The following is a 20223-nucleotide window of genomic DNA, read 5'->3' as shown; positions in this document are numbered from 1 at the left end:
CAAGCACTGCTAGCCTTCATAGTCAAATGCTCTGTGGGCTCCTCCTCCTGATGCCAGACCCCCAGGCTGGGGAGCCTGACATGGGGCTCAGAACTTTCATTCCTGTGTGGGAACCTCTGTGATAGAATTATTTTCCAGTTTATGGGTCACCCACCCAGCAGGTATAGGATTTGATTATATTACAAAAGCATCCCTCCTACTGTTTCGTTGTGTCTTCTTCTTTGTGTTTGGATGTAGAATATCTTTTTAGTATATTCCAGTCTTTTTTTGTCGATGGTTGTTCAGCAGTTAGTTGTGATTTTGGTGTTTTCATGAGAGGAGGTGAGCTCAAGTCCTTCTACTCTGCCATTTTGTCTCCAATCCCCAGACATTTTCTTTCAGGAAAATTTTATTGATACACAAATCTAATTGACACTTGAAAATGCGTGCTCTTGTTATGGGTCATAGATGACTTCAGGCTTTGTACAACAGAGTTCTCCAAATAAAAATCTTCATTAGCCAATAGGAAGTAAATAATCCAGAAATAGAGGTTAGCTCAGTTCTTCCTCAGCTGAGCTGCAGGAAAAAGAGCAAATACAGTACAATAGTGCTATAGTCTTTCTGATAGCTTTCCTATCTATGCCAAATCTCTGGAAATTTTCAAAGATCCAGCAATTCCATTCCTGGGTATTTATTTGTGGCCCAGGAGGGCTGCTCAGCTCCTACTTCTTGAATCCTCCTCCTCCTGCTCCCCCCCTCCTCTTTCTTTCTCCCTCAGCCTCTGCCAGGTGCTCATGGTGCCAGCCAGCTCTGACCCAACTAGAAAGAGAACAGGGCAGGAGGGGGTGGCCTGTTCATAGTATTCTCTTATGAGTTTTTTTTAATCTGTGATATCAGTTGTCATTTCTCCTCTTTCAATTCTTATTTTGTTCATTTGGGTCCTCTCTCTTTTCTTCTTGATGTGGCTGGCTAAAGGTTTTTCAATTTTTTTTTATCTTCTCAAAAAAACAGCTCTTGGTTTTATTGATCTTTTCTACTGTTTTTTAATATTCATTTTATTTATTTCCTCTCTGATCTTTATTATTTCCTTCCTTCTTCTGACTTTGGGCTTTGTTTATTCTTTTTTTTCTAATTCTTTTAGGTGGTAGGTTAAGTTGTTTGAGATTTTTCTTGTTTCTTGAGGAAGGACTATATCACTATGAACTTCCCTCTTATGCTTTTCCTGCATTCCATAGATTGTGTATAGTTGTGTTTTCATATTCATTTGTCTCAAGATATTTTCTGATTCCTTTGATTATATTGTTGACCTGTTGGTTTTTTAGTGGCATGTTGTTTCGTCTCCATATGTTTGTTCTTTTCCCGTTTTTGTTTCTATAGTTGATTTCTAGTTTCATACCATTGTGGTTAGAAAAAAATACTTTGATATAATTTCTATTCTCTTAAATTTGTTGAGACTTGTTTTGTGACCAAGCATGTGATCTAACCTGGAGAACATTACATGTGCACTTTAAAATAATGTGTATTTTGCTGTTTTTGGATGGAATGTCCTCTAGATATCTATTTTTTTCTTTTTCTTTTTTATTGAAGTACAGTTGATTTACAGCATTGTGTTAGTTTCAGGTATATAACAGAGTGACAGATATATATATATATATACACACACATATATATTTATATTCTGTTTCAGATTCTTTTTCCTTATAGGTTATTAAAAATATTGAGTATAGTTCCCTGTGCTAGGTCCTTGTTGGTTATCTATTTTATATATAGTAGTGTGTATATGTTACTCCCAGACTCTAATTTATCCTTCCCCCCTTCCCCTTTGGTAACCATAGGTATGTTTTCTATGTCTGTGAGTCTATTTCTGTTTTGTAAATAAGTTCATTTGTATCATTCTTTCAGATTCCACATATAAGCAATATTATATTTGTCTCTCTCTGTCTGACTTATTCACTTAACATGATAATCTCTAGGCCCATCCATGTGGCTGCAAATGACATTATTTCATTCTTTTCTATAGCTGATTAATATTCTATTTTGTATATAAATATACCACATCTTCTTTATCCTTTCCTCTGTCAGTGGACATTTAGGTTGCTTCCATGTCTTGGCTATTATAAATAGTACTGCAATGAACATTGGAGTTCAGGTATATATTTTCAAATTATAGTTTTCTCCAGATATACGCCCAGGAGTGGAATCCCTGGATCATATGGCAGCTCAGTTTTTAATTTTTGAGGGACCTCCATACAGTTCTCCATAATGTCTGTACCAATTTACATTCCCACCAACAGTATAGGAGGGCTCCTTTCCCCCCCACACCCTCTCCAGCATTTATTATTTGTAGACTTTTTGATGATGGCCATTCTGACCAGTGTGAGGTGATAGATGGTTCCTGTTTTTTAACCAATCAACTACTCTATGTCTTTTAATTGGAGCATTTAGTCCATTGACATTTAAAGTAATTATTGATAGGTATGTACTTACTGCCATTTTATTACTAGTTTTCTGGTTGTTTTTGTAGTTCTTCTCTGTTCATTTTTTCTTTTAGTTTCTTCCCTTGTGGTTTGATGATTTTCTTTAGCAGTATCCTTGTGTTCCTTTCTTTCTAGTTTTTGTGTATCTATTGTAGGTTTTTTATTTGTGGTTACCACGGGGTTCATGTATATTGACTTATAACTATATCTACTCATTTTAAACTAGTAGTCATTTAAGTTCAGACACATTCTAAAATATCTACATTTTTTACTCCCCTCCCCCACATTTTGTGTTTTTGATATCATATTTTACATCTTCATGTTTATCACTTCCGTGTTTATTATAGTTGTATTTGCTTTTTAAATTTTTTGTCTTTTAATCTTCTTACTAGCTTATTCAAGTGGTTCATCAGCCTTTCTTATATATTTGCCTTTCCTTGTGGGATTTTTCCTTTCTTATAGATTTTTACTTCTTGTTGTAGCCTTTCCTTTTCCACTTAGAGAAGACCCTTTAACATTTCTTTTAGGGTAGGTTTAGTACTGATGAACACATTTAGTTTTGCTTGTCTGAGAAGTTCTTTGTCTACCTCCTTCAATGATAATCTTGCTAGGTAGAGTATCCTAGGTTGCAGGTTTTTCCTTTTCATCACTTGGAATGTATCATGCCACTCTGTTCTGGCCTGCAAAATTTATTCAGAAAAATCAGCTGATTGCCTTGTAGGGGTTCTCTTGTATATGACTCTTTGTTTTCTCTTGCTGCCTTCAGATTTCTCTATCTTTAAGTCTTGCCATTTTAATTATGGTATATCTTGGTGTGCATCTGTTTGGGTTTATCTTGTTTCAGACCCTCTATGCTTCCTGTACCTGGATATCTGTTTCCTTTTTCAGGTTCAGGTTGTTTTCTGCCATAATTTAATCAAATACATTTTTTGACCCCTTTTTCTCTCTCTTCCACTTCTAGGACCCCTATGTTGGTATACTTGATTTTGTCCTTGAAGTCCCTTAAACTATTCTCATTTTTTCTCCCTTTTGCTGTTCTGATTGGGTGATTTCCATTATTCTATCTTCCAGAATAGAAGAATTCTATCTTCTGGTACATTTTTTTCTATCACCTCATCTGCTGTTAATTCCTTTTAGTGTCTTTTTCATTTCAGTTATTGTATTCTTCAGTTCTGACTGGTTCTTTTTTATATTTTCTAGTTCCTTGTTAAAAATTCTCACTGTGTTCATCTATTCTTCTCTCTAATTCAGTTAGCATTTTCATTAGTAATGCTTTGAACTCTTCATCTGGTAAATTTTTTATTTCTGTTTTATTACTTATTTTTTCAGGGTTTTTTTCTTGTTCTTTCGATTAAAACAAATTCTTCTGTCTCCTCATTTTGCTTAACTTCCTCTGTCTCTATGAAATTAGGTGAAACAGTTACCTATTGCAGTCTTGAAGGGGTGTCCTTGTGTGGGAGTTTCCCTGTACAGTCTGTGTGTGCTCAGTTGCTTTGGTGGGAGAGCAGGATCTGATGTGAGGATGAGTCACTTTTTCCACCAGCGTGTGCTGGCATCTGTCATCTTGGTAGGAGGGAAGGCTGGAGATGGAGGGGCTCAGGCAAGATCCAGGTGTGAGTCAGGGCTTCTCCTCTGCTCAGTGATCAGCACCACCCTATTGAGGGTGGGGGTAGGTCCCACGTTGCTGGAGCAGAAGCCCTGAGGTTCAGGTCTGAGCTGGCTCCACTCCTTTTAAGTGTGTGCTTTCCCCACTCCCCGCACTCGCATCCTTGCCCCAGCGGGGAGCAGTGCTGGAACAAGAGGGGCTGGCCCAGGCACTCACCGTGGGTCTGGGCACAAGCTATGTTGGCCTTAGCTACAGTCAGCAACCTAGACTGCTTCTGATGCTCTGCCTGTGTAAGCACCAGTGATGGCTGCCCCTGCCCCACTCAGATGCTGCTCCAGGTCTGAGCCGCCTCTGTGCCTCACAGCTGAGATCTCACCTCAGCCACAACAGCCCTCACCCCAGGGTGGAGCTGTGTCCACCCTGAAGCAAGTGGAGTTAGAGCTGGTGCTCAGCTCACACTGGGGCTTACACCAGCCTTGGGGGAAACTGGCCAGTGTCCCCTGCAGTTTCAGTCTGCCCTCTCTGCCCCATTTTGGGAGTAAGCAAGCATGTGTGTGCTCTTCATGAGTAGAGTCCAGGCTTCCCACAGCCTTCCTGTTAGTCCCACTCACTGTCCTCCAACCAGCCAAGGGGACTTGTCTTCCCAGTGTCAGACCCCAGGGCTTGGGTGCCCAGTATGTGGCTTTAACCACTTACTCCCCAGAGAGGATCTCTGCCCTGTAATCTCCCTCATCTTCTGAGTTCCCTCTCAGGGGCACAGGTCCTGATCTGATCTCTTCTCACCACTTCCTACCTGATATCGTGTAGATCTTTCTTACAGCCTTGGTTTTTCAGGCTTCTTTCTGCCAGTTTACAATTAGTTTTCAGTGAGAATTGCTCCACATGTAGATGTATTTTTGATGTGTTCATGGTGGGGGAGGTGAGTTCTGTATCCTTCTATTCTGCCATCTTGATATCTTCCCTAGGCAAATGTTTTTTAATCCCTTCATCATAAATCATGTTGAGACATCATTCTTTTTTGTTTGTTTGGGCTAAATACATCTATGTGATTAGTTTTACTGTAACATAGTCTGCTTCAATGCTGTTTACCAGAAAACTGAAAAATATTTTTAATTACTGGCTTCAAATGTGTTGTTTCTTTTTTCAATAGATTTATGAATTGCATTCAGAAGGCACCCCGCTTTCTGTAACATTGCCCTCTTAGATCCTGTTAGAGATATATTTTTATATACCCTTAGTTTTTTCTGTTCTCTCCTTGAACACCAGTGCTTTTCCCAACATCTTACCTTCATTTTCTTCTTTCTGTGCACTGCGTACACATATGCAGCAGCACACATTCATTTGGCTGGAAGAATGTGGAAATTTCAAGATTACTCTAACAATGATCAAGTCCAGGCTCACTTTAATTTATATGCAAAATGAAAACATCTTTTCATTTGATAAGCTTCTCCCACCTTTGTTAACACACGATGCTCTTAGTACCGTGTAAAGGGCCAGAATATGAAGACGCCCGTGTTTTTGAGTCAGCAGTGGAAGGGCATTTTACTTTGTTCACAAGATTGTTTTATCCATTTGCTTAAATTGTTGTAAATCATACAGTAGAAAAAAGGACTGGAAAAAAAAGAGCCAAGGTGTTAAAAAAAATAGCTAGTGACTTCAAATAGTAAAATTGAATTGATTGCTTTTAAATGTGTCACATAACAGTCCCCATTCGTCCCAGCACAGAAGCCATTAGAGAAGATATTGCCAGATTCTATACTATTTTGGCTGTTTCATTTTAAGCAATTGGAAAGTCATAAATGGGGGAAAGAACAGTTCAGTTTGGCCTGATAAATTTTAAGAGGGTCCGTGACTGTGACATCATCCTGATGTCCAAATCTTGCATAAAGTGGTACTCAGTTTTCATGAATAAATGAATTTACATTTGTTTTAATGGGGGTTGGCTTTGTTTTCTGGGTTATGATTGATTCACTAGCAATGAAGCTAGGTCCTGAGAGAAATCGTCAATACCCATTTTAGCCCCAAGACTAGAAACATGGTATATGGAAAGTAATTTTGGAGAAGTAATTTATTCCTGCTATATTGGTAAGATATTTCTTTTCATCAATGATTTATTGAATTGTATTCTTATAATCATATAGCTATGTTTTTAAAATACAAACATTTGCAAACATCTAAGGATAATACTTGCAAGAAACTGGAAAAAATGTCAACACCATTTCATATCCATGGTCTGCAATAATGATTTCTGTTCAATTTTGTCCCCATATCTTATGCCAACAAAGACTGATTTATAAAGCATCCAGAACCAGATAATACTAAAGATAATTGCTATGCCTGGTTAGAGTTTAAGAGCAATTTCCTGAGGCACCACTTGTAAAAGTGAAAGAACATACATTGGAATGAGTGCTGGTCAACTACATAGTAAAAGAAAAATAAGGAATTGTTGCATACAGCCTGCTTTCCAATATTATTTTAAATAATAAATGCATTATGCCTGATGATCCCACAGAACCTTTAATAGTGTGATTTTACTGTGTGGATTCACAAACTCTTTTTAAAACTTTCTAGGCACATAGAAAAATCAAATCAGTCATAGTCCAATTTCAAACAATTTATTTGCAAATATGATCAGTGCTTTATCATCTAAAAGTGGGACTTATTAAAATATAAAGCAGGTTTGGATTTCTTCTGGAAACCAAATGATATTTTTATTTTAAATAAGAAAAGAACCAGTAGCTATATTAACAAACATCTTATTAGATACAGGACATTTTATTTCATTTTATTTTACTTTTTAAATTAATTAATTAATTTATTTCTGGCTGCATTGGGTCTTTGTTGCTGTGCTCAGGCTTTTCTCTAGTTGCGGAGAGCGGGGGCTACTCTTCGTTGCGGTGCGCGGGCTTCTCACTGCGGTGGCTTCTCTTGCTGCAGAGCACGGGCTCTAGGCGCGCGGGCTTCAGTAGTTGTGGCTCGCGGGCTCTAGAGCACAGGCTCAGTAGTTGTGGTGCACAGGCTTAGTTGCTCCGGGGCCTGTGGGATCTTCCCGGACCAGTGCTGGAACCTGTGTCTCCTGCACTGGCAGGCGGATTCTTAACCACTGCACCACCAGGGAAGTCCCAATATAGGACATTTTAAAACAACCTTGAAAACTGCAACATTTATGTTTTCATTTAAAGAAACCTATTAAATTTTAAAGAAAAATTAAGTTTGAAGATTTAACATATAATTCAATTTTAAAATAGACTCATAGATTTGTTAAGGAATATCTGAACCTAAGAAAAGTTTTAGCCTGAGCTAAACCAGCGATAGGGACATTTAATCTTTCCTTAGAAACTATTGTTAATTTGTGTTCACATTTTTGATATTCTTCTGTAAACTTATCCCTGCCTTTAAAATGATGAGATTTGCTTCTTATGAATGTTGGCCAAACCAAATGTGGGACTGAGCAAACTTTTGGCAAATTAAAACAAAGACCAACTAACTAATTTAGGCTGTTGTTTGGGTTTTTTAAAAAATCCATTTCTTATCCATTTAGCTTTGACTTATTTACTTTGTATAAATTATCAGCTTCAGTTATTTGGTTTGGCAATCAGTGCACAGCTAGAAAAAAAGTGGAAAACAAGTTTAAAGATAAATGTAGATTTTTTTTTTAAAAACCTAGATATTTGATACAGAGGAGATTTTGTCATGATGATAGATGGGTTTTTCTAGCTTAAAGAAATAAAAAAGCAAAGAGCTTTTTCTTATCTAAATCTTTATTAGAAGAAAAAACAAATAGATTTAAAACAATGAGTAACAACAAATTTCATTAAATATTAAACAGTTTAGTTATCAAAGATATTTAGACAATATGTTCCTAATATTTCTGCACAGCAGAAGCGTACTGATTATAGAGCTCAGACTGTCTTGTGCTCATATGAGTTCGTTTTTGGCATAAAAGAATATCCAAAGTCACAGTTAAATATGATAATAGATAAACTGATAGTAACTTACTGTAGATTCTCAAAGCTTCCACAAATTATCATTGTGTGATTGACATTCCCTTAGGGTGAATGTTTTATGGACTCTTTCTGTAACACTGAGTAACAAACTGAAATCATTTTCTTTAAAGTTAGTACTAATAAAATTATTTAAAATTGAATTAGAAATTATGTTCTTGTTCATATTAGCACAATAAAAAGTAACATGAGTAAACTGATTATTTCATATCAAAAGTTAGAAAATGGAAATAACATACATAGAACACTCATTGATGATAATAAACAATCATTTAAAATGGAGCTATTCAGTACATGACATCTGTGAGCACCCTTTCTAGGGGTAAAGTTTCCCTTTGTAATTTCTTCAAGTTTCCCTTTCCAATCTGTGTAAAACACTGAGAAATGTAGTCTTATACCTATTGTATTTTCAAATATCTATCATAGAAAAGATTACATTTTAAACTCACTTTTAGTAAAAAAACAAACCCAACAAGTGTCCTTTCAGGTTTTTTTCTTGCGTGTAGTACACATTCATGAATGTCCACTAGGCGCAAGGGAAATTGTTTATGCTGCAAAATGTAGTCTATATAGTGAGGATATCAAACATACTGAAATGACAAATGGGTTTCAACCAGTGAGCTAAGAAAAAAACAAATGCAAGAAGACTTGTTTTAATCACTAAACATTGCAGGATTCTTTTTTTTTTTTAACAATGTGTGTAAACTTGCCCACAAAAGCTGGGTAATATTAAACAGCCAGTAAGGCACTTTGTCAGAGAGGACTAAGTCGTAAAGGCTGGATGATTGACAATTTGTTTGATAGGAAACAGTCTATACTTAGAGCAAAATCTGGAGTGTGGTGCTCCTTTTACCGATTTATTGTCAAACAGGAGTGGGGAAAACTTTAAAATCTTCTGTTTTACTTTGTTTACCAATTTTCCCTGCAGAAGTATTTTAGTTGTAATTTAAAAAATATATTAGGAGCTACCAATTTAAATAACGTATCATTTTTCAATCTAATATTTAAAACAATATTAACATATTCACTAGCATTTTCAAAACATCCAAGCCATTCTATTTAAAAATGAATTACAAAACAAAACATCTTAGTATAAAAAATGTTCCGTGTTATTAACAATTCCCTTGCAACTTCTGATGGCTTCACGTATTACAGTATAAGCTTTGGTATAAAACATGCAAATAAAAGCCAACAAGGTGGTGAATACAGTGTTCCATACACAAAGCACTTATGAAACAAGTGTAGCACATACACAGCAGATGAGGGAAAGGTAACACCGCTGCAGGATGACCAGAGTTTGCACTTCTACTGCTTCTTAGTTTGTGCATTTTGCTCGTTCAAAATCTTCAGCAGAGATTGACTCATGTAATAGGGTCTTTCAGCAGAACCATCGTTTCTTTCTAAATCTTCCACTAGGAGGAAGAATGGCACAGGGTAAATATCAAAGCAAAACTGTAAGAGAAGTAACATCGCCATCTGCTGCATACTTGCTTTACAGCAGTTCAAAATGTTATTCTAAAAAACAGCATAGTTTGGCATCAACATTATTGTAAACATAACTATGAGAAAACAATCAGCCCTTGTTATTATGTCAATAAGATATTATCTCATTCTGTGTACCAGGTCTGATTCTGCCAATAGCACGTGCCTCTCAGCTGCATGATTAAGGAAATAAGTTTTATCTTCTTTTAGAGAGCAAATGTAACTACACAAAAAACAAAAGATGTATGAGGAATTTCTAAATTCACCTTCAAATTCCTAAAAAGTATGATGTATTCGACTTGCCTTCTAATTTACCATATTAGTTCAAAATTGCTTTGTTTTCAAGCAACAATTTAGGTAGTACAGTTTTTATTTTTTAAAGATTTGTAAATTTTCAGTATATTTCAAATCTTTGAACCCAAAATTTTGAGAAGTATTGCTCTGTTTTTTCAGTTATTACCTTAATTTCTTTATAAGAAAGCGGCTTTTAAATTTTTCTCAAAAACTCATTTTTCTCTCTATATTTCAATTATACAAAGAAGTAATTAATGAAAAATATTTTTCTAACTAGAATTAAGCACATAATATAGTTAAAACTTCTATACTTAGAGATTTTTAAAGAATATTTATTAAGAATATTGAACCAAACGACATTCCTTTTCCTATGATTTTGCAACCAAGGGTTATATTCTTAAAATATAGCCAAGTTTAGAATGTTTCTATCTCCATATAGTTCAGTGAATACTTTTACTGTGGAGAATTTTCTGGTCTAATCAGCAGATTTAATGTTAAGCATTTAAAACATGGGCCCCCATCTAGTACCAAGAATCTAAAATACAGAAGTTATGATTGTTAGAATTCTCCAAATTAATCTCCTTTGTCTTTCTCAATTTTCTAACTCCTAGAACAGCCAGACTTATAAGGAAAAAATAGGCAACTGATTTCACACGTTGATTTATATTTTATTCAAGTGATTTTCCAACTTTTATGTGTATCAGAATCACTAGAGAACTTTATAATAGTTCACAAGCTGCCCCACACCCAAATACTTATATCAGAATCTCTTGGGGTGGGGAGCACAGGTATCAATATTTATAACAATTTCTCAGAGTGATTCTGATACATACACAAAAAATTAAAAATTGTTTCATCATTATGAATTTTTCAACTACTCCTAAAAGGGGACTTATTCCTTATAATTTTTCAACACTTAAGTTAGTTAGAGGTAACCATTTTACTAGATTTTTGTTGTGAACCCTGTATTACTGAATAATAAAATAATAACTATCAATCATCTAGAAAGATAGGTTATCACTGTTCTCTGAATTATACTTCAAGAAGCATGAGAGTGAAGAAGGTCTTTGCCAAGGTATGAAGCCAAATGACACTTTTGATTACAATAATCTCAAGAAAGTAAGCCAAGGGCAAGATGGTGGCCATAGAAGGACCAATATTTTGAAAATCTCCCCTATTCATTAGCTTCTTGCTATTAAGCTGCTATGAAGTCGTCAGTCTAAATCTAGGTTCCCACACTTCAGGGTCATTAAATAAATTACTATTTATATTAATTTATAACAATAATACATTTCTGACTCTCTTCTTGGATACATGGATCATATTCAGATCAAAATGTTAGATCAACATGTTCCTTTCTGTCAGTCAAGACATAAATAATCCTTATACACAAACTTAGTGTAAAAGCCAAAAGGATACTATTGATTCAATGCTCCTTTTGGGGTACATTTTTACAGTGTTTGCCATGTCATACACACTTGCACACAGGAGATGGATAGGCAAAGTACGTGAGTGTCTGATTCATGCTTTGCTACACCAGAGCCTGGTTTGTTGCTCTGGCCAGCAAGGGTGGAGTATGAAAGTAACTCTCCTCCTAAACCCTTCAGGAAGAGATTTCCTAACCCACAGTATGCCTCTTGTAAAGGTACAAGATGAGGTACCGATGGAGGGCTAATATTTCCTTAGGGTAAAATCTGAAGTGTCTTTCTTATCTTTTCTCTTTCCTCACTGAAAGTTAAGCTAAAATTAAACTTTTTATAGAAAAAAGCCACATCATCTCTTTAATCTAGAAACTCATAACAGATATAATCACTCTTCTGAAACAGATCCATACCCATTTTCTATATGATGGGCATAGGAAAATAGGGATTTATCTCTATTATTTGGGTTACAGACAAATGGCATGAGTTACGTGGCCATCTCAGTTCTGCTCAGAATATTTTCATGGTGGCCAGAGGTTCATATTATTGGAAATGACATTCCAGAACTCAGATTCAACTTCACTATAAATATAATTTCACTAAAACAAAATGGCCTATGAAGGTTCCATGTAATTTTTACCTAGTAATGTGGCCTATGGAACCTGTATAACATTAACGTCTATACGTTTGTTATGGTCTCGAATCACTTACTGAAATAATATACTTCCTAGGGAACCATTAATACAAGTTTAATCACAGTTTAGAATGTTGTCCACTAGCTTGAACAGTATAAATATAACCATAGCACCATATTTACAAATTTAGTACCATATGCTGGTTAACTATAAATCAATCTTTTTATGGCTAATTGATTACACATTTATAGTGCTTTCAAAAATTTCCTGAATACCCTTTACAAATATACATTTATAAAAAGAAAGGCTATCAAAGTGCTGCAATGGGAAACAGCATGCCAAGTTATAAAAGTTTTGGAAACACTTTCAGCTATAGACTTTAAAAAAATGTGTGACATTTACACCTTGCTCTTCAGCTGGGACCACTATAAAGTATCCTAGTTCACAGAGGCTACTGTCATCAATTGCCTGATACCTCAGATGGTACCAAGTTCTCGCTTTTTAGGAATAAGCACTGAAATTTCACATTACTTAAAAGCATCATTTTCAAATACAAATGACCTAATTTACAAAACTTCTACTTAAAAATGAATGGCACTGTTTGGAGCTTTTCTACTCTTTCTGCTTCTGGGGAACTAGTTGCTTCTTGTTCAGAATTCCGTGCAGGGTAGGGGTTATGAAGTAGGGTTTTTCTGTAGATCCATCATTTCTTTCCAGATCTTCACCTGTATATGCAGCAGCCAAAGCAGGCAAAAGCAGCAACAGCAGCACAACAATTATATGCATTTTTATAAATTGGAGAGTCGAACAGGGAAAAATCAGAGAAAGCAGTGTTAGAAAGTCAAATATAAGACAAATTAGTGCAGTTAAGTAGCTGATGCTGGTCAAAGTAAGAAGCTTCAACCTCTGCCAGGAAGCACCGAAACTTCCTAAATCCCACCCACTCCAAAGAGGTTTATTTTGATAGTTTAAAGGTTAATAAGATCTTTTATGTCCTTTCAAATGTGTTATCTTTAAATTCTAACGACCGTTCATTTCAGAAAGGTAAATTGCCACATCCTCTGAGATGAAGCTGAATAAAAAGTATGGTGTGATAAATGTAGAGAATAATTGAATTTCACAGTTCAAAGTCTCTTTTAATGGTAATTCACACCCTAATGTTACAGATGAAGAAACTGAGACCCAGGGATGTAAAATGATTCTCCTGAAATTGAAAGCTCTGGGGCAACAGGATGAGGTGAGGACCCAGTCTCTTGACACCTACTTCAGTTCTCATCCTACTTAACTAAACAGTGTCCTGTCCTAAATCCTTGTAGTTTACCTCAGATTATATTCAAAAGCTAAAACAGTGTTTGCTGACTTCTGTAATACATGAGTTATATTCCTGCTTTGCTTAGGATAATAATAAAATGATAGGTATTCACTGAGCACACATCTGTTAGGTGGTTGGGGAAAAACATCAGAATGATGCTGAGAAGCAAGGAGAAGTTTGCATGGAATTAAATTTCCTGCAGATACATATAATTCACAGCTGATAATATTTATCTCAATAAATATATAAATGCAACTTGAAACTTTTGACTAGTATATTAAAAATATTATGCTATTTTAGCTTTTATTTATTATGAAATAAAGGATAAGAAATATTATATAAAACCATATAGCATAATCACAGATTTATGGAATAAATCTAAGTTATTTTTCATCATACTCTCTTAGGAATGGTTGGATTATTGGTTTATTAGATTTTTACATTACACTTCACAGTGACTTTCCTCACATACAAAATGAAAAGCTAAGGAGGGAACATGATAGATGCTGAACATTTTTGTTCTTTTTTCCTTAATCATATTTCTATATCTTATATCACATATCATATGTTGTATGTTTATATCATTATTACTTTTGAGGGATTGGTAGGAACTGTGGTATCAATCACATAATAATGAAAATAATCATCTACAACTATTGTTTTTTTCCCATCCTGGGACCAGAATTCTCATTGCCTTGTAATGTTGAAAGGATGCTATGTCTCTATAAATGAAGTGTTTGTTTGCAAATAGTTTGCATTTTTAAAAACACCAGTTTTCTGGCAGTCAAGATAATAGGTATAAAGAGGTGTATATTTTAAAAAAAGGTACAGTTCCACACGATCATAATTTGCCTTAGAGTATCATTTAAGAAGAAAATTTTCCAAAGTTAGATGTCGCCCATAGTAACAGCTGCAGAGGGAAGAAAAATACAATTTGGTTTCTCTTGTTCTTTACTATCAAAGACAAGAACACCCAAAAAGAAACTATTCACATTCAACACACAATGTGTTAAATAAGGCTGAAATTATACCTGCTTTTCAAGAAGTTGGCAATTAGTAATATAGATGAGTGGAAAACATTTCTTAGTGCTCAAATTTAAAATCCACTGTCAAAATTAAAATCTATAAGATTTGCCAAAGCTTCCAAAGATTGGAAACTGATAGGTTCTAAACATTTCCCGGGATACATTTTGAGAAAACTTTTCAGTTACAAGAATCAGGAAGATCCCAGTGGGCTCTCCCAGTTTCATTCCCATGATTAGCATTTGAGATGAGAGGAGAGACCTCTGAACATTCAAGATCTCTGTCTCTTCTGTGTCTTAAGCTACCTTATTCCCATGCTCCTTCTTCCACCTCATACCTGAGCTGAAGTTTGTTCATGTGGTATTTTGTAGATGGCTTTTCCTGACAAACCACTGAAGCACTAAGAAAAGATTAAACATTCCAGTTCCATTTATAGCCAAAGGAAGAGCTAACTTGTACACAAAGTTCTCCTGATTAATTTGTCCAGTTATTGAAAATTGATTTGTTAAATGTTCAGAAAAAAAAAAATCAAACCATTTTCTAGACGGTTTTTTCCTTCAATGTATCTCCCTAAAGTTACTATCTTTAGGGAGGTATATATATATATCTCCTCTCCTGACCCCAGCATGCAGTTGGTGCTGTGAGTTACACTAAAAAATAAACTGTTCCTTTTATACAAGTAGATCACTCAGTAATGCCCTGTCATAGAATGTTTTCTCTGCTTCTCTTAAGAGCAATGTGCCAGAGAAATAATCTCTCAGAGGGTATTAGTTGTAGGGCTAACAAGTTCTGTTCTTTCACCTGTTGACCCTACTTTATCTAGGTTGAAGGTAAGGACAGATCAAGCTCCTGATGGGCACTAGGTTCTCCAGGGCTTTTAAGATGAGGTATTAATAGAAAACATATCCATTCTGCATATGTGAGGTGCACATGCCACATAGAAGCACCGTGAAGGAGTCAGTGATGAAAGCTCTATTGAAGTATTTTAACACTACGCAGCAGAGTTGATCTAGCCATTTCCTAAACACGCCTCTCCATGAATCCTATCTATTTGTCATTGTGTTACCCAGTGTAAACTGGCCCTATGTGTCTTTGAAACCATTGCCAGCTTGGCTTTATCAGAAGCTATAAAGGCTCTCCTCAGAGTCCCCAAAGCCCAGCCTCAAAGCCCAGTTATGTCTTCAGTTGTTAATAAAGCACAACAGAAGCCAATCATTATTATAAATTTGAAAACATTAAGAAATTAAAATAATTTCATGCTAACACCATGCCATGATGCCTGACCCTCCTGTGCTTTGCAAACTCCATCTCTCAGCCTTTAAGGTTTACAAAGCATCTACTAGACAATGTCTCTTTCCAAATAAACTGTTCTGCAGTTTCAGCCAGGTCATAGCAAATCCACAAGCCAGCTAAAAGACTGGGTCTTAACCTTTTCATCTTTTGGTTACCCACCAAAGGGGGAAAACACATATACTGAAAACTTACAGAAGCAGATGAAAATTGTTTCAATACACATTGCATAGACGCTGAAGAATCCATGTGCAATTAGGTAAGATCCAATAATGACTGTCTGTAAATGAGCAGAGAAGAGAATGAAGATGCCATTAACTTGTCCATTAACTTGTCCAAAAGAACAATAATGCAGCTTTAAATAAAATCATGATGAGGACGCTTTGAAATACTCTGTGTTGGAAAAGATTTCAATATAGGAATGTAAAAAATTCAGTGATAAAGTTTTTGAGTGTCTTTGTACTGGGATTTAAACAAAATGTACTAGATTACCTGCCAATTTTCTTATCACTATCCCCAATGCCTACCAAAAACATCCCAGATTTAGGATCCTGCACACTGAGGCAGTAAAGCATAGGAGTTAAGAGCATACACTGCCTAGGTTTAATCACAGCTCGGGCACTCACTCGACAAGTCACCTAACATCTCTGTGCTTCCTACATAAGATTGTTGGTGGGGAAGGGGAGAATGTGAGTAATAATGGTATTTATGACACATGGATTGAGTGAGTTAATATACTGTAATAGATCTCGCAGGGCTCCCCCCAGGTCCTCTCCAGCTGCCACATCTATCCCCTAGTTGCTGGGAATGTATGTAGGCTGCTGATGACTCAGCTGTTTTGCTCAATAGGAATTGCTCTTGCAGGGAACTGCCTCACCCAAGGTTATGCCATCATTCAGAGGGCAACCCCTGGCCAACGGCTGCCTGATGCAGCATACAGAGGCCTAGTCCCTTTGTCAGAACTTCCTGTAATTATGTCTGAGGCTTCAGCTATAACTGCAGCATGGGTCAGCTTCTTCTTTTGCCTGGGCCTGTCCTTCTCACTTCCTTTCAAGTGTATCTCAGGAGAGCACTTCATAGTAAGCCTTCTGCATGCAATCCTCTGTCTCAGGGGTTGCTTCCAAGGAACCCAAGCTCTAAAGCAGAATGAGGCTTGGCCTCAAAGTAAGACCAATCATGTTAGCTATCATTATTTCTCCTATTCCTTTTTGGTTTTTTATTTTGCTATTTCTCATAAATCAGAGTCAATGTTACCCAGATGCTATGGAATGAATTGTGTCCCCTCAAAATTCGTATGTTGAAACCTAATCCCCAAAGTGATGGCATCTGGAGGTGGGGCCTTCAGGAAGTAATGAGGTCACAATGACGGAGCCCTCGTGAATGGGATTAGTGCCCTTATAAGAGAAAACAGGAGAGATGAAATCTCTCTCTACCATGTTAGGATACAGCAAGAAAGTGTCCCTTTGCAAATTAGGAAGAAAGCTCTCACCAGGAACTGAATCTGTGGGCACCTTGATCTTGGACTTCTCAGTCTTCAGAACTGTGAGGAATAAATCCCTGTTGTTTAACCCACCCAGTCTATGGTATTTTTGTTGTAGCAGCCCAAACTTACTAAGACATCAGCTCTTACCAGCAAAGGTACCCAGTAGTAATTTAAAGATGTTGGTCCTTCTGTAATCATTGGGAGTCTTTCTGTGAAGAGTAGAAAGGCCAGGACACCTAGAGTGAAAAGGTAGAACGTGTATATTGTGCATTTGCAAAGGAACGTAGCTTTTTGTAGTCAAGAAGTTTTTCTAAGCACACGTTAAACTTATTACTACTACTACTACTACTACTTACCTATACACCCAGCAACTAGAATCTTCCCCAGGATTAGTACAAAGTCTGTCACTCTATCCATAACTGCAACTCTGAGAATCAGAAAAAAAGAGAGTATAATTTTGTGTTTAAATTATATTTGTTATCAGAAATTTATGAGAATAAATAATTCATGAGTTCATTTTGATGTGTCTTTGCTGAAATTTTATTTGGCCTTTGTTAAATGCAAGAAACAAAGTTAGAACCCAGGCATGACTTTCTGACTTATTTATAATGGAGTAAACAGAAGATGGCATTGTAAGGCTGTCAGGTGCTATTGGTGGTGTCAGCATCTCTCTCTCTCTAATTCGGGGACTATAGATACCCTGAATCCTGAGGATGGCTGCACTGGTTCTCTGATTTTGTTCACTCAGACTCTGTCAATTTTGGGAGGGGGGAATAGTCAGAAACATGATGATAATGTTCATGTGGGGAATTTCCTGAGCATAGGGGATAATAAAAATGAATAAGTGCCAGTGGGTATAAAGGCACAGGTGGATGATGGGAGCAATAATTCTAAAACATACGAAGAAATTAATGGTGTGAAGGAGAAGATTTAAATCTATTAAAATAAAAGATAAGATTCATGTCTAATAAGACCACCAACATGTGAAGTATGGATGCTAAAGCTTCACCAAATCATCTACTGCCATGCTCAACCTGATTACTTACTTTAAAATATTTCTCATCAGCAGATTGAAAGCATCTCTCGCTGACCTGCAGAAGTTTTTGCCATATATTGCAATCTGAGGAAGACAGTTGATATTATTCTGGAGTCAGTAACATAACTTAACAAGACCAACAGACAATCCAATGACAGGAACATGAATTAATTCTGTCACCCACACAGTTATTCTCATTCCTCTTTCCAACAGTTGGGTTCATGGGAGGCTTGGGAAGTGTGTGTCCTCAACTCTGCACAACTCTCAGAGTCATTGACAATAAGGTATGTTTCGGTTGCTATTTGCCCTTAACTCCATGGGGATTAGACAGCTTCAAACAGAGGTAGGTCTTCTTCTCAAATCCCAGGACACAGCTTCTGTCTTTGAAGTGTTTTGGCTATGGTTTGTTGCTGAATGGGTTAAATGTTGTAGCGTTCACATTAAAAATTACTCTCAGGAAACCCAGTGCCTTCCAATACATTTGCTTTATTGATTAAAAGGCTCAATACAATATTCTCATTGGAGGTATATTAATGCCTCTTTGAATTTCCTAACTATTTAAATCACCCATGCAGACCCTATATCACTGTGATAATGTGCAAGTGTTATAAGGTTGTAGCTGCTAAATTTTAGAATAATATTTTTGGATCCCCTATTTTTAAAAAAATCTCTTTAGAAGCCTCCATATTCCCATAGGAAATAAGTAACAAATGCAGTTATGCATTATCAATTCCCACACATTTCAAAATAAGAATCATAAAAAGAAATAGACCTTTCCTTAATAATATGTAAATATCAGAGTTAGAAGAATATTTTCTTTTCACAGTGAAACATAGACTAGGTAAGCTTTCCTCCCACTAAACTATATCAAAGACAAACAAAATCATTTTCAATGTAGCACATTTTTATACTTCTAAGGTAAATAATATTTTCCCTCTCCAAAAAGGTATTGAAGGTAAAAATGAACTACAGTTAAGTTACTGTCTCAACTAGGAAAGCATAGCCCTGAATGATGCATTGGATTCACAAATTCTTATAACAACATGGTGATAAATTCAACTGCTTGAGGTACAAGTGCTTTAGAGATGGAAATGTAGACATGGGGTTTGGGTTTGCAAAGAAGCAGTTTAGTAAATAAAAATAAGCTACTTACCATAACATAGGCATTTCTGTTCAAAAACTTTACTGCTTTTTCTAAACACCAGAAACAGCATCTCAGGCAGCATTTTAGGAATTTAGAAATGTTGTTCTGGGCCTCTATGAGAAGGAGATATTTAAACCTATTAATGATTTGCAAACTCTATGAATCAAAAAAATATAGTAAAATTTTAAGTGTGCTTTTAAATTTTTTTAATTGCAGTGAAATATACATAAGATTTACCATTTTAACCATTTTTAAGTGTACAATTCAGTAGCATTTAGTACATTCACGATTTTGTGAAATTACCATCACTATCAATTTCCAGAACTTTTCATCATCTCATATAGAAACTCTGTACCCATTAAACAATAACTTCTCATTCTCCCTTTCTCCCAGTCCCTGGTAACCTGTGTCATACTTCTGTCTGTATGAATTTGCCTCTTCTAGATACCTCATATAAGTAGAATCATACAATATTTGTCCTTTTGTGTCTTGCTTATTTCACTTAGCATTAAATTGTCAAGATTCATTATTACATTTATTTTTAGAGCTGAATAACATTTCATTGTATGTATATGTCACATTTTGTTTATTCTTTTATCTGTTAATGGAAATTTGGGTTGTTTCTACCTTCTGGCTATTGCAAATAATGCTCCTATGAACACTGTGTGCAAGTATTTGTTTGAGTCCCTGCTTTGAATTATTTTGAGTATATATGTAGAAGTGAAATTGCTGGCTTATATGGCGATTATATTTTTAACTTTTAAAGGAATCACCGTACTGTTTTCCACAGTGGCAATATGATTTTACATTCCCACCAGCAATGCACAGGTGTTCCAATTTATCCTCACCCTAAAAAAATTTGTTTTTTCATTTTTTGATACTAGACATTCTAATGGGTATGAATTGGTACCTCACTATGGTTTTGATTTGCATTTCCCTAATGACTAATATTGAACATCTTTTCACGTGTTCATTTACCATTTATATATGTTCTTTAGAGCAATGTATATGAAATCCTTTGCAGGAGGGACAAAGAT

At 35.9% G+C, this 20223-nt stretch overlaps 1 protein-coding gene across 1 annotated transcript in view; it reads right to left on the bottom strand.

The window, feature by feature from the left end:
- Window positions 1-9104: 9104 nt before the first annotated feature.
- The window catches only part of SLC44A5 (solute carrier family 44 member 5), a 367788-nt gene continuing 356669 nt past the window's right edge, over window positions 9105-20223 (bottom strand). The window contains exons 17-22 of the mRNA XM_061186439.1: window positions 19196-19299; window positions 18053-18126; window positions 17363-17433; window positions 17154-17242; window positions 15719-15803; window positions 9105-9478 (exon numbers count right to left, since the gene is read on the bottom strand). Coding sequence (XP_061042422.1) covers window positions 9372-9478; window positions 15719-15803; window positions 17154-17242; window positions 17363-17433; window positions 18053-18126; window positions 19196-19299 — 530 coding nt within the window. The 3' untranslated portion in view covers window positions 9105-9371. The remainder of the gene's footprint in view (window positions 9479-15718; window positions 15804-17153; window positions 17243-17362; window positions 17434-18052; window positions 18127-19195; window positions 19300-20223) is intronic.

This window comes from Eubalaena glacialis, chromosome 3 (assembly GCF_028564815.1).
Source record: "Eubalaena glacialis isolate mEubGla1 chromosome 3, mEubGla1.1.hap2.+ XY, whole genome shotgun sequence".
Taxonomy (NCBI): domain Eukaryota; kingdom Metazoa; phylum Chordata; class Mammalia; order Artiodactyla; family Balaenidae; genus Eubalaena; species Eubalaena glacialis.
The sequence above is the reverse complement of the archived record's forward strand: the minus strand, read 5'-3'. Positions and strand labels throughout refer to the sequence as shown.